This window comes from Giraffa tippelskirchi, chromosome 9 (genome assembly GCF_054371585.1).
Source record: "Giraffa tippelskirchi isolate mGirTip1 chromosome 9, T2T-mGirTip1v1.2.pri, whole genome shotgun sequence".
Taxonomy (NCBI): Eukaryota; Metazoa; Chordata; class Mammalia; order Artiodactyla; family Giraffidae; genus Giraffa; species Giraffa tippelskirchi.
Genome location: NC_137283.1, coordinates 51,071,614 through 51,083,823, shown reverse-complemented (window position 1 = coordinate 51,083,823; position 12,210 = coordinate 51,071,614). Strand labels below are relative to the sequence as shown.

The 12,210-nt window shown below is 43.5% G+C and overlaps 1 protein-coding gene across 3 annotated transcripts in view; it reads right to left on the bottom strand.

Annotated features, from left to right (window-relative positions):
- Nucleotides 1-5,424: 5,424 nt before the first annotated feature.
- Nucleotides 5,425-12,210, bottom strand: part of LTF (lactotransferrin) — a 39,376-nt gene continuing 32,590 nt past the window's right edge. For all 3 annotated transcript variants that reach the window (XM_081525958.1, XM_081525956.1, XM_081525957.1), the window contains exons 14-17: nucleotides 10,624-10,691; nucleotides 8,521-8,705; nucleotides 7,200-7,389; nucleotides 5,425-5,655 (exon numbers count right to left, since the gene is read on the bottom strand). In XM_081525958.1, the coding sequence (XP_081382084.1) occupies nucleotides 5,621-5,655; nucleotides 7,200-7,389; nucleotides 8,521-8,705; nucleotides 10,624-10,691 (478 nt within the window). In that variant the 3' untranslated portion in view covers nucleotides 5,425-5,620. The remainder of the gene's footprint in view (nucleotides 5,656-7,199; nucleotides 7,390-8,520; nucleotides 8,706-10,623; nucleotides 10,692-12,210) is intronic.

The following is a 12,210-nucleotide window of genomic DNA, read 5'->3' as shown; positions in this document are numbered from 1 at the left end:
GCGAGAACCTTCTAACCCTCGCGATAACCTTCGGGCCCTCTGCCGCGCAGCCCTCCACGGAAGGACTGCGCAGGCGCAGGCGCAGACACTGGCAGCCACGTGGACTCCTGCGCGGTACCGATAGTCCGAATAGCACTGGCCAAGTGCTGCAGCACCGCGCTGGAGGTATCGGTGTGGTGGATAAATCGCTGCCCTAGAGCAGCTCTAGGCCCTTTCAACACGTGGTGCAGTGGGAACAAGAGTCGTCGTTGTTGTGCTTCTAGAGCACCTCCAGGAACTTGTCCTGCTCTGCAGAGGCAGAGCCTAACTTGTAAGAGTGGACGGAAAGAGCCAGGGATGTTCCTACCACAGGGCAAAGAGCAGCATCCAAAGGAACTGGCAAACTACAACCTTGGAACAAACCCAGCCTACCACCTGTTGTTTTGTTTGGCAGGGCATCTGCGCAAAGAATGGCTTTTACCTTTTTTTTAATAATTGGGAAAAAGTCAAAAGACTATTTCATGGCATGTGAAAGTCATATGAAATAAAGATTTCAGTGTCCATTAACAAAGGTTTATTGGCATTGTATTTATTGGTATTATAAATATGTATTGCTAGTGGGCTTTTTTGCACTGTAATGGCTGAGTTCAGTGGTGGTGATAGATGGTTTCTGGAACTCTCATGGCTTTCTGCTGCCCCTTGGTGCGTTGCAAATCACAGCCAGGTAGTTGTGATTCAACAGCATTTCAAGTACCAGACTGTGATGATGTGGTACAACAATGACATGTACGTGTACACATACAATACAATATGACATGTACATGCGATCTTCAGCCTAGACTGATGGGATGATAAGAATGTCTTTTGTTATTCATAATAAACTTTATACTTGAGTTTCAGTCAGACCTGAGTGTATGCTGGTAAAGTAACTTTTGCCGCTTTCCTATGTAAGTTCGGAGTGGGAGCTGGTTCCCAGCACCAACTTGTAATTAGAGGATTGGAGCTTTCAGCTCTACTTCCCAACCTCCAGGGATGGGAAAGTGGCTGGATAATCACTAGAGGTAAATGACTTAATCAATTGTGTGTACGTTACAAAACTTCCATACAAACCCTATACTACCGGGTTCAGGGAGCTTCTTGGTTAGTGAAAACATTTATGTGCTGGAAGAGAGGCACACCGCAACTCCACAGAAACAGAAGCTAGTATGCTCTAGGCCCTTCCAGTCCTTAGCCTATGTACCTCTTTATCTGGCTATTCTGTATCTTTTATATGCTCCTTTAATATAAATAGGTAACAATAAGTAAAGTGTTCCCCTGAATTCTGTGAGTCATTATAGCAAATTATCAAACGTAAGGAGGAAGTCGTGGGAGCCCTCAGTTTACAGCCAAGTTGGTCAAAAGTATATGTAACCTGGGAACCCACTACTTGTGATTGGCATCTGAAAGAAGAGGGCAGTCTTGTGGGCCTGAGCCTTTAACCTGTGGGTAACTCTAAGTGGTTAGTGTCAGAATTGAAATGACTTTCAAGAAACCCAGTTGGTGTCCACAGAGAATTAGATAATTGTTTGGTGTAAGAAACCCACATATTTAGTATCCAAAGTGTTTTGAGTAGACACATACATACAGAACAGACTTGTGGTTGCCAATGGCAAGGGTGTTGTGGCAGGGATGAATTAGGAGTTTGGGATTAGCAGATATAAACTATTATCTATAGAATGGATAAACAACAAGGCCCTACTGTGTAGCACAGGGAACTATATTCAAACTCCTGTGATAAACCATAGTGAAAAAGAATATTTGTAAAATAATGTACATATATATATAAATGAATCACTTTGCTGTACAATAAAAATTAACACATCATAAATCAACTATGCTGCTGCTGCTAAGTCGCTTCAGTCGTGTCCATCTCTGTGCGACCCCATAGACGGCAGCCCACCAGGCTCCGCCATCCCTGGGATTCTCCAGGCAAGAATATGGAGTGGGTTGCCATTTCCTTCTACAGTGCATGAAAGTGAAAAGTGAAAGTGAAGTCGCTCAGTCGTGTCTGACTCTTAGTGACCCCATGGACTGCAGCCTACCAGGCTCCTCCGTCCATGCGATTTTCCAGGCAACTATATTTCAATATAAAAAAAGTGTTGTCAGTAGAGAAAACAGTTTCTGTTTACACACAATGTAAATCAACTACACTTTTTAAAAAAAGTGTATTAAAAAAAAGTTTTCAGTAGACAGTTTCTTTTTATTACCAGTTCATATCCAACAAGTCAAAATAACCAAAGAGAAAAGTGAACTTTGAATGTCACTATGGATTGTGGATTATTTTATTATCAAATTAGATGACAAAGCACTGTATTTATTATGCAGTGAAACTGTCATTGTGCTAAAAGAATACAACATGTGTTGATATCTCCAGCCTAAGCATTCATTGCAGTATTCCTAACTCAGAGGGAAAAAAAACGATCAGGAAATTTAGAAATTTTAAAGTGAAATATCTCATCACAACAGAATTTCTTCAAGGGAATTCCCTGGCAATATAGTGGTTAGGACTTGGCTCTTTCACTGCTATGGGCCCAGAATCAATTCCTGGTCAAGGAACCTAAGCTCCAACAAGCTGTGTAGCCCAGACAAAACCAAAAAAAAAAATTTTTTTTCTTCAGAACAAAAAATGAAATAAGGCTACAAGCAAAGTAAGCTTCTAAATAGCTCATTTGTTAACCAAGCAAGAAAAGCCTTTTAACTATGTTGAATTAAAGAAATCATTTGATTGCAGCTGTAAACAAATGTGTCCAGAGAAAATTAACTTATTTAAGACTGTTAGGGCTTCCCAGGTAACTCAGTGGTAAAGAATCCGCCTGCCAGCGTAGAGGACACAAATTCAATCCTTGATCTGGGAAGATCCCACACGCCACAGAGTAACTAAACCTGTGTGCCACAAGTACTGAGGCTGTGCTCTAGAGCCAGGGAACTGCGGCTTCCAAGGTCCTCATGCCCTAGAGCCCGTGATCTACAACGGATGAGGCCACCACAATGAGAAGCCCAAACACCCCAACTAGTGAAAAGCCCATGCAGCAACTAAGACTGAGCACAGCAAAAAATAAATAAACATTAAAAAAAAAAAGACTGTTAGCCTTTCATTGACAATTCTTGCTTACAGAATTGAAGACATAGGGACCGATATCAATAGTCAAAAAACAAGGCAGATGGTTCTGAATGGCTTTTCTTGGCTTTTGATGAGTAAACAGATGTTACAGATGCTGTAAACTGTTATCTTTCTGAGGAGTTAGTGGTGAGTTTGAAGTGAGTAAATAATTAGCCTCCATGAATAGTCTGCATGGGTTAACTATAGACAAGAATATTTTCCAAAAAAACTGAGGAAACATTAATTCAGTACAATCTGAAGTGGAATGTGCTAAAATGTATTACAGCTGATGGTCATTAAAATCTGTGTCAGGCAGAAAAAAGCTTAGAGTGGGAACCATGCAGAATGCAAGGCCATGAGCTTTCCTAGAAGATTATAAGGAACTTGGGGGTTTCAGAAAGTAAAACCAGGGACACCAAACACAGCCCACACTCAATTCAGTGTCAGAGTCAAAGGACGTGAGACCAAAGACCCCTCCCCTCTCCCCCCACACACAGTGATGCTATGACCTCCTGACTTGTTTTGGGTGATGAAATAATGGAAATTATATGGCCTCTCCCAGGAGGAAGCTTTAAGAGTTATTGTGTCATGCCTCCAACTCTTTTATTTTCCCCTGTTTATAGGAGAACACACCCCAGGTGGGAGCTGCTGGTTCAGCCTGGGTCTCAGAATAAAGAGATGAAAAACAGAGTCTCCGATGACTCATGACAGGCATGAATGTGACCCATGATCCATGAATGTGGCTTTGTTATGTAAGGCACTGGGATGTTGACATAACTTAGCATGAGCTAATGCATACAGGGGCTTCCCTGATAGCTCAGTTGGTAAAGAATCTGCCTGCAATGCAGGAGATCTCAGTTTGATACCTGGGTTGGGAAGCTGCCCACTCCAGTATTCTGGCCTGGAGAAATCCATGGACTATAGTCAGACATGATCGAGCAACTTTCACTTTCACTTTCAATGGATACAGTGATGTTAGATTTTGAAACTTTATTTCAGCCAGAAAAGGGGATTTCATGAGCCTTTCATTCCACTTATCTACTGATGCCCGTGAGCCCTGGAGTCCACGCTCCACAACAAGAGAAGCCACTGCAGTGAGAAGCTGGTGCACCACAACTAGAGAGTAGCCCCCGCTCCCCACAACTAGAGAAAAGTCCTTCCAGAAATGAAGACCCAGTACAACAAACAGAATAATAATAATAATAAATTTTTTAAAATGTTAAAGGCAGAGAAAGGAAGGAGGAGGAGCAGCATGGAAGATCAGGAAACAGGGCTTCAAGGAACACATGTTCCACAGGATCGGGGATGTAAGGGGCTCAGGGGAAGAGAGGGGAACCCTACTAAGCTTCTGTCTTATTCCAGAACCACTTCAAGGGAGTGAATAGGTTAGAATCAAATTACAGTGAGGTGAAGAGAGAATGACCCAACCACCCACCCGACTTGCTGAAGGAAGTGAAGGCAGCCCTCTCAGACCGCACTTGAAAGAGCTTGGCTGAGAAAAGTAGGAATAAATTGATGACTAGAGGTTAACTAGAGAATGAGGGCCAATAAAGCCAAGGGATAAATGCACAGTTAGTTTTCCCTTGTACCTCAGTATACCCGGGGATTGGTTCCAGGACAAATCCAAGAATGCTCAAGTCCCTTATGTAAAATGATGTAGTATTTGCATACAACCTATGCATATCCTCCTGTACATTTTATCTTTTTTTTTTCCTCCTATACATTTTAAATCACCTCTAGGCTACTTACAACACCTAATACAATGTAAACGATATGTAAATAGTTGGCAGCACATGGCAAATTCAAGTTTTGCATCCTGAAACTTTCTGAAATTTTTCAAATATTTTCAGTCCTCTGTTGGTTGAATTCAAGGATGTGTAACCCAGGGACATGGAGGGCCCAATGTATTCCATGTTTTCCCCTGGTTGTCTATATTTGTACATTTATTACATCTGATGCTATTTACTTAAAATACCAAATACTCATAAACCTTCTTGACACCCACTTTCTTCCACTGATCACTTGATCCCTACTCTCTATTTCTTCCCCCACCTTAGAAACACACATATATGCACATACACACTCAAACATACACTTACACAGACAACTATGTAACCGGCCAGGTACCCTAGAGGAAAATAGTTGCTTGGCCTGACCTTAGATTCCAGACCATCAGACACCAAACACAAAACTGCAGGAAAGTGGGAGGCAGATGTAACCTGGAAAACAGGGAAGGATAGGTTCCACTGGGCAGGTATTTGGTCAGACATGATTTCAGTACGACATTCAAGAGAAGATAATTGGCATTTTATAGGGAATGAAAATCAACAGCATTTCTAATTTTATTTCTTGCTAAGATGACAGCAGGGAATTGTGAATACTGATGAGCTCGGCAAAATTCGACTTCAGGAAGGGAGAGGAAGGTCCCTTGCGCCTGGAGATCGGGGCTGAGAGCAGGGAGGAGCCAAGGCCTAGGGAGGCAGGCTAGCTTCTTTGCAGGCTTTACCTCATCAGGAAGGCGCAGGCTTCTAGAAGCGCTGTGGGACACAACAAAGCCAGAGATTCAGAAAAGGATTCCTTTTTTTTTTTCTTGGAATCAATACATCAATCAAAGAAGACACTAAAACAGACTTCCCTCCGCCCTTCTTCCCCACTGTAGGTCAAATCTTGCCATCCCCGTATTTCCCAATGACCCCTCCTGCTAAGAGCAGCAGGGCCCAAGGGAGCACACAGAAGCTCTAGTCCTCATTGAGCTCAGAGATTTCCTGCTCCGGCCTGAGTGACACAACCCCCACCCACTTGTCTCCAGGTGAGTCAGCTGTCACACTCTCAAGTTCACATGGTCCTTGAATTTCTTCTGTGAGCAATTGATCATCTTCATGCAAATCTGCCTGCAGTAGTGTCTACCTCCTCATTCACTCATTCACCCATGAATCCCTGCTGAACACCTGCTTTGTAAGAGTCTCTGGTAAGTGCTGGAGATTCAGCACAGACAGAGGAGCCCTGCCCTCCAGAGGTGTATAGTCTGTGCAGCCCTGCAGCAGAGTTTCTAAGTGTAGCCCTAGATCCACCTGCATCACGATTCCCCGAGATATCCGTGAATACAGCAGGGTTTCCCAGCCTTGGCACTACTGACAGTTGGGGCTGGGGAATTCTTGATTGTGAAGGGTGTTCTGTGCTTTGTTTAGAAGCATCCCTGCTTCTACCCACAGATGCCAGCAGCACCCCTGCCCCAAGTCATCAGAATTAAAAAAACTTCCTGGCATCGACAAATGCCTCAGGGGCAAAATCATCCTCGGTTGAGAACCACTGATGTAGAGATTCCCAGCCTTCCCCCTCCCCCCGGACCACCACACAAGCCCCACCAATGTCTCCAACTCCCCTGGGGAGGGACTAGGAACAGGAACCTGGATGACTCCAGTGCACAGAGGAGGCGGAATTCACTAAGATTTGGGAATTATTGCATGGAGCCTTACAACACTCTGCTATGTCTTCTAAACATTTTTAAATTGTTGTCAATATATTTTCCTGGCTAAAATGGTTTTTGAGAATTTGTATGCTCTATGGTTACTGTTTATGGTAACTGCCTAGAAATCAGAGTTTGCCATTTCTCAACATATATTTATATACATGTGTACGTATGTTTATATGAAATGGCAGGCAGGTTCTTTACCACTAGCACCACCTGGGAAGCCCATGTATATACATACATACATACATATATTTACGTACATAGATATATTTACATGCATACACATATTTACAATTGCTATCAGCGTTATAAAAATTTAGTATATTATCTACTGCTTTATTTTATTCTCTAATTCTTTCACTTCATCAATGAGAGCATAATTTCCTGAGGTATTTGTTGTTCAGTCGCTCAGTCATGTCCAACTGTTTGCGACCCCATGGACTGCAGCACACCAGGCCTCCCAGTCCTTCACCATCTCCAGCTCTGAGGTACAGAGACATCGTATCGCCTTAACGTTTTTAAACCCCATCACCCCTAAAATGTTTGACCCTCCAACTTTGACCTTCATGAAAGACGGTTTCTCAGTGATGCTATTTATATTCCACTTACGGGAGGTTGAGCATTTTTTCAGGTTGGCAATGGCCGTGACATACTCTGTCCCCAAATATTTTTCATACGTTGGTTTGTCTCCAAGTTTGGCCAGACATTCAGTGTTGTCATTGAACAGAAGGTTTTTGGTTTCAGATTTGAACAAACAAAACTTGTCCGGGCAGTTTTTTCCATTTTTCCCGAACAGAGCCTATGTCAGAAGGGCAGACAGTAAGAGACCAGCTGAGGAAAAGAGGTGAGATATGGACTTGGGAGGCAATTTCTGCTGTGCAGGATCAGCTGCAGGAAGACCGTGGGGCAAAATGGGCTGAGTTCTAGAATCGATCCACTGTCCTGGCTGAGCCTTCCCCTGCCCTGTTGTACCCCCTGCTCCAGGCCCCAGGCCAGCGCCCAGGCGCCTCACCACTTCTGATCTCACCTCGCACCATCTTGCCTTGCTTCTTAATCTGTGGCCTCCACCCTCAGAACTTCTTATGGGTGACTAGGTACCAGATGAGGAGTTTGAGATCCGTCCTCAAGGTTAATCACCTCTAGCATTCTAATAGGCCAGCTCTCGCAGAGGGGCAGTCTGCCTGGGAAATCCTCTCTGCCACAGACCAGGTCATTGCCTTGGGAGGGTCACCTAGCCTCCCCCAACCATGGTTCCTCCTTTGTGCCCAGGGCTCCTCCAGAGGTGAGCTGTAAGGACCAAGCACCCTCATGGTAGCAGACCTCTTATCAGCACCTGTGACTGTGCATAGTGGGAGCCCCATTCATGCTACTTATTGGGCCTATTTTTACACCCTAGGGTCACTGTCTTTAAAGCACATCTAGGAAAAAACATGCCGTTTTAACACAAAACTAGACAAGCTAATAGAAAAATCCCAGACTTTAAGGAAATTATAGGATTTCTTTCAAATGTCTTCACATAGATAGCCTTAAATCCATAGAGGTTCTGGGTTGGTTGTTTTTAGAGATTACAAATGCAGGGGCCTTGTTGAGAACATTGCCCAGCCAGCCCAGGCTCTGCAGAAATCAACAGAAGAAACTCAACTCTCTACCTAGCTGTGAGAGGAAGGCTCAGTCGCTGCCGCCCTCATTTGCCGGAAGAACAACAGTAGGCTCAAGGAGAGACAGCATCTCCTGGCTGGGCAGTGAGCACAGGTCCAGGGGCCTGAGACTCAAGGCAGCCCCACAGTGTGGACAAATACTGGCATCTCCAGCTTCAAGCGGGGGCAGAGGAAGAATGGCTGGAGATGAGTAGATCCGCTGAGCTCTGTGGTTGCCCACCTGAGGGGAGCCCCTGCAAGTAAGACCAGGCAGGAGGCCCCGTGACCCTTACCTGCTGGTGGAGCAGCACCTGCTCCACATGTGCTGCCCTGTCACTCCGAGACACCACAGCGTGATTCGGGGCGACCGCCAGGTGGCAGCTCTCAGCCTCCGTCACAGGCTTCGTGGTGCCATCGAGGCAGAGCAACCTGAAGTCCTCGCGATTCAAGTTCTTAGCCCAGTCTGCAGTGCTCTCTCCTGGAGACAGAGAGAAGGCAGCATCAGCCACGGCTGCTTGGCTGAGTCAAAGCCTCCTTTCCGGGGCTATGACCACCCACCGGCCTCCTGAAATGCACACACGTGAAGGAAAACAAATAAAGCTCCTCAAGTTATACAGACTTCAAATGTATCAAATATTAGCGCTATATCCTCACGATGGAGTCTTACTCAGCAACAAGAAGGAGCCAAGTTCTGACACATGCTACCACATGGATGAACCTTGAAAACATGATGCAAAGTAAGACAAGCCAGTCATAGAAGACCACTTATCGTAGGATTCCATCTCTGTGAAATGCCCACAATAGGCAAATCTATTTTTTGGAGACAGAAAGTGAATTGGTGGTTGCCAGCTCTGGGGGTGTGGGGAAGGGATTGCAAACAGGAGCAGGGCTTCTTTAAGGGGTTTTGTGAACGTTCTCCAATTGGATTTCGTTGGCAACTGCACCACTGTGAATGTGCTGGAGATCACTGAATCGGACACTCCGAATGGGTGGATTTTACAGCATGTAATAATTTTATATAAAGCTATTACATTGGGATGTATATTATAAAAATATGGAAAATCCATATTTTCCAGCAAGTTCCAGAAATAGAAGTGCTGGTTTGTGTTCAAGAGGAAATTGTTTCCTTTCATATTCCAATGTTCTTAATGTAACTAGAAGAAGGATAGGAACTTCTCTTAGGGGTTTACCAAATATATTTAAATCAATTTCAATAAAATACAGCTGCAAAATCCCAGAGAAGCTTAAAACTATACTCATCTGAGCCCTGGAGATCACTTAGATTCAAGGTTCCTGAATTCAAAATGCAATTGTGTGCATGCCCGCCTGTGTGTATGCAAATACGGCTTCCTTGGCCACATGGCTGCTTCTCTCCTTTTGCCCTCTCCCCTCAAGAAAATACTTCCTCCAATCTCTTAGCTTTGTCTATTCGATACTCAAATCACCCCAAAATTTACATGTCTGGCCTCAGTCGCTCTCCCCAGGGACTTGAGGAAGAAGAGGCTAGGACTGTAGCTGTCACTGAAGGAGGGAGGTGGAAAGTTGAGGTAGTTCCTTCTCTGGGGGAGGAAGCGGTAGTTCCCTCTGGGTGGGGAGGCTGGTGGGAGGTGAGCACAGAGGTGCACAGAGGTGCAGTTTGGAAGGTAGCAAACTGCTGAGAGTCTTGAATTTATAATTATTGTTTTCACCAGAGGTCAGAAGAAAGAGTGGATACTTCTCTACTGGCTGGCGGATCTTCCCTTTTATCATCCGCCTGTGAATTTGCCCTCGTTCACTCCGCAAGGAGTCTCCACACTGAGAGCTCATAGGGGCTGAATGAAGGCTTCTACTTCCTTTTTAAAAAGGGGGAAATTTTACTTGTTCAATTTTTTTTTTAGTATCATTCACCTTCAACTTCTGATCAGCTGAGACAGGCAAATGGCGTGCTTCTGTGGCCCAGAAGCAAGGTCACCTCTGAAACTGACTGAGCCCCATTGTAACCATTGCCAGAAGCCCACCTGATCCTTACCGACCAGTTTCCTGACTCCATATTATTAACAGGAAAAAATGCCTACCCTGGTACTCACCCTCTAGCGCCCTAACCCTTCCAGCAGCAATTTTCATCTTGAGGCTATAAAAATTGGCTACTAACTCAGGAAAGAGGTGGCTCTCCCTTGAGCCAGGATGCTATCTTAACAGCGTTCGGCCAACTCTCCCTGGTCTGACAGGAGGTTGGCCCGCTGTGCCTGCAGCACCCTCATTATCTCTGCTCCTTGTTGTTATAAAGTCACTCCTTTCTGAAATACTTTGTGTCAGGAAATTCTCTTCCAGCCCGCGCTGGGACTTCCACAACAGTAGGCTATGTTGTGATGGCAAAGACTGGGCTCTGAAGGGGAAAGGGAAACACCTTCACCTACCATTAGTATTCTCCCAGACAGTGTCATTTTTCACAAATGCAACGTCCCCAACGCCCTCGGCCAGGCACCTAAATTGTTCCAGAGAATAAAAACATTGCCAGAGAGGAAAAACTATTAGAAGTTTCATAACTATTTATAACACACATTCCAAAAACTGCAACATGGAAGTAAACATAGAAAAAATAAAGACAAATATGTCCAGGAACTTTGGAGTTTAAAACGGTAGCTCAAAGACTTCTGAGCTTCTGAGTACCCTCCCTCCTTCTAAAATGCCAATAACATGGCACGAATGAAATTTTTTTTTTTAAGCCACAAATCTGTGAGTGAGAGGAAGGCAAGAGGGAGAGAGGGAAGATAATAATGTCATTTGGAAATCAGAGATCAAATGGGAGAGAGGTAAGTGACCCAACAGAGCAAAGAAAGCTGTGACATAAATTGGACACCAAGTGTCCAACTTGGGTGGGGGACACCCAAGGAGAAAGCTGATGTGCACAGCAGAACTCCAGAAAGACTCAACATTTGGAAGTACTAGGTACCACTGAAAGCAGCTGAGAACAGGAGGGCTAAATAGAGCCTATATACATGCAGTGTAAAGACACACGCACCATCCAATGGATTAAAAGAAGACCCACATAAATACCCTCTTGAAGTTTCAGAACACTGGAGGGAGATTAAAAAATAATTTTTACAACTATTGCTTATTTCTTTTATTTTTTAAAATCAAAAACTTTTCAAGAAAATAACTTGCAAAGCATTTTACAGTGGATGAAACCCCGAACTCATTTTTCCTAAAGAGTATTTTTCATTCATTGTTTAATCTCTGAAATTTAGAGATAAATATGCATCAAATATGTCATATTTACTCTTCAAAAAAATATTCTTTGTGTAGATATGTTTACTAAAACATCTCATGAGCTTTCTAAAACTTATCTCCCAGAATTAGGAAGCCAAAAATAAACTGCTGAAAACTTAAAAACAATTTTTCTTTTCAAGAAGAAAAAATGTCATATACAAAGAATTAGGGATCAAAAACCGCTATCAGCTTTCTCATCAGAAACTCTAAATTTAGAAGACAATGGATTAATGCTCTTAAATTTCTGAATATGTTTATTTTCTTTCTATGTTACATTCTGCATAATTTTTTCATATATTTTCCACATCATTACTTCTCTTTTTAGTTACGTTTAATCTGTTAAATTGGTGAGCTGCATAGCTAACTTCATTTGCTGTACTTTTTTTCCTTTCTAGAAGTTCTATTTATTCCTTTTAAAAACACTAACCTGCTGATTCTTCTGTTTTCCACTTCTGGTAACTTCTTCCCTGTGTGTTTGTTTAACATTGTTATAGTTACTTTTTACTGTGTCTGGCTCATTATTATTCAAAGAGTATTTCTGAGCAGTCTTTGAGGCCTAACCTGAAGATGCTGTCTTCCAGACAGGTTCTTACAGGAGTGATCTTGCTAGTCTAGGGTCACTTTTTTTAGAATTATGAGTTGAGAATTTCTGAACCATCCTAAGAGACACAAGTTAGAGCTGCAAATTCATGTAAGAGCTGGCCCATGGTTTCACTTTTTCAGGGATGGTGTGT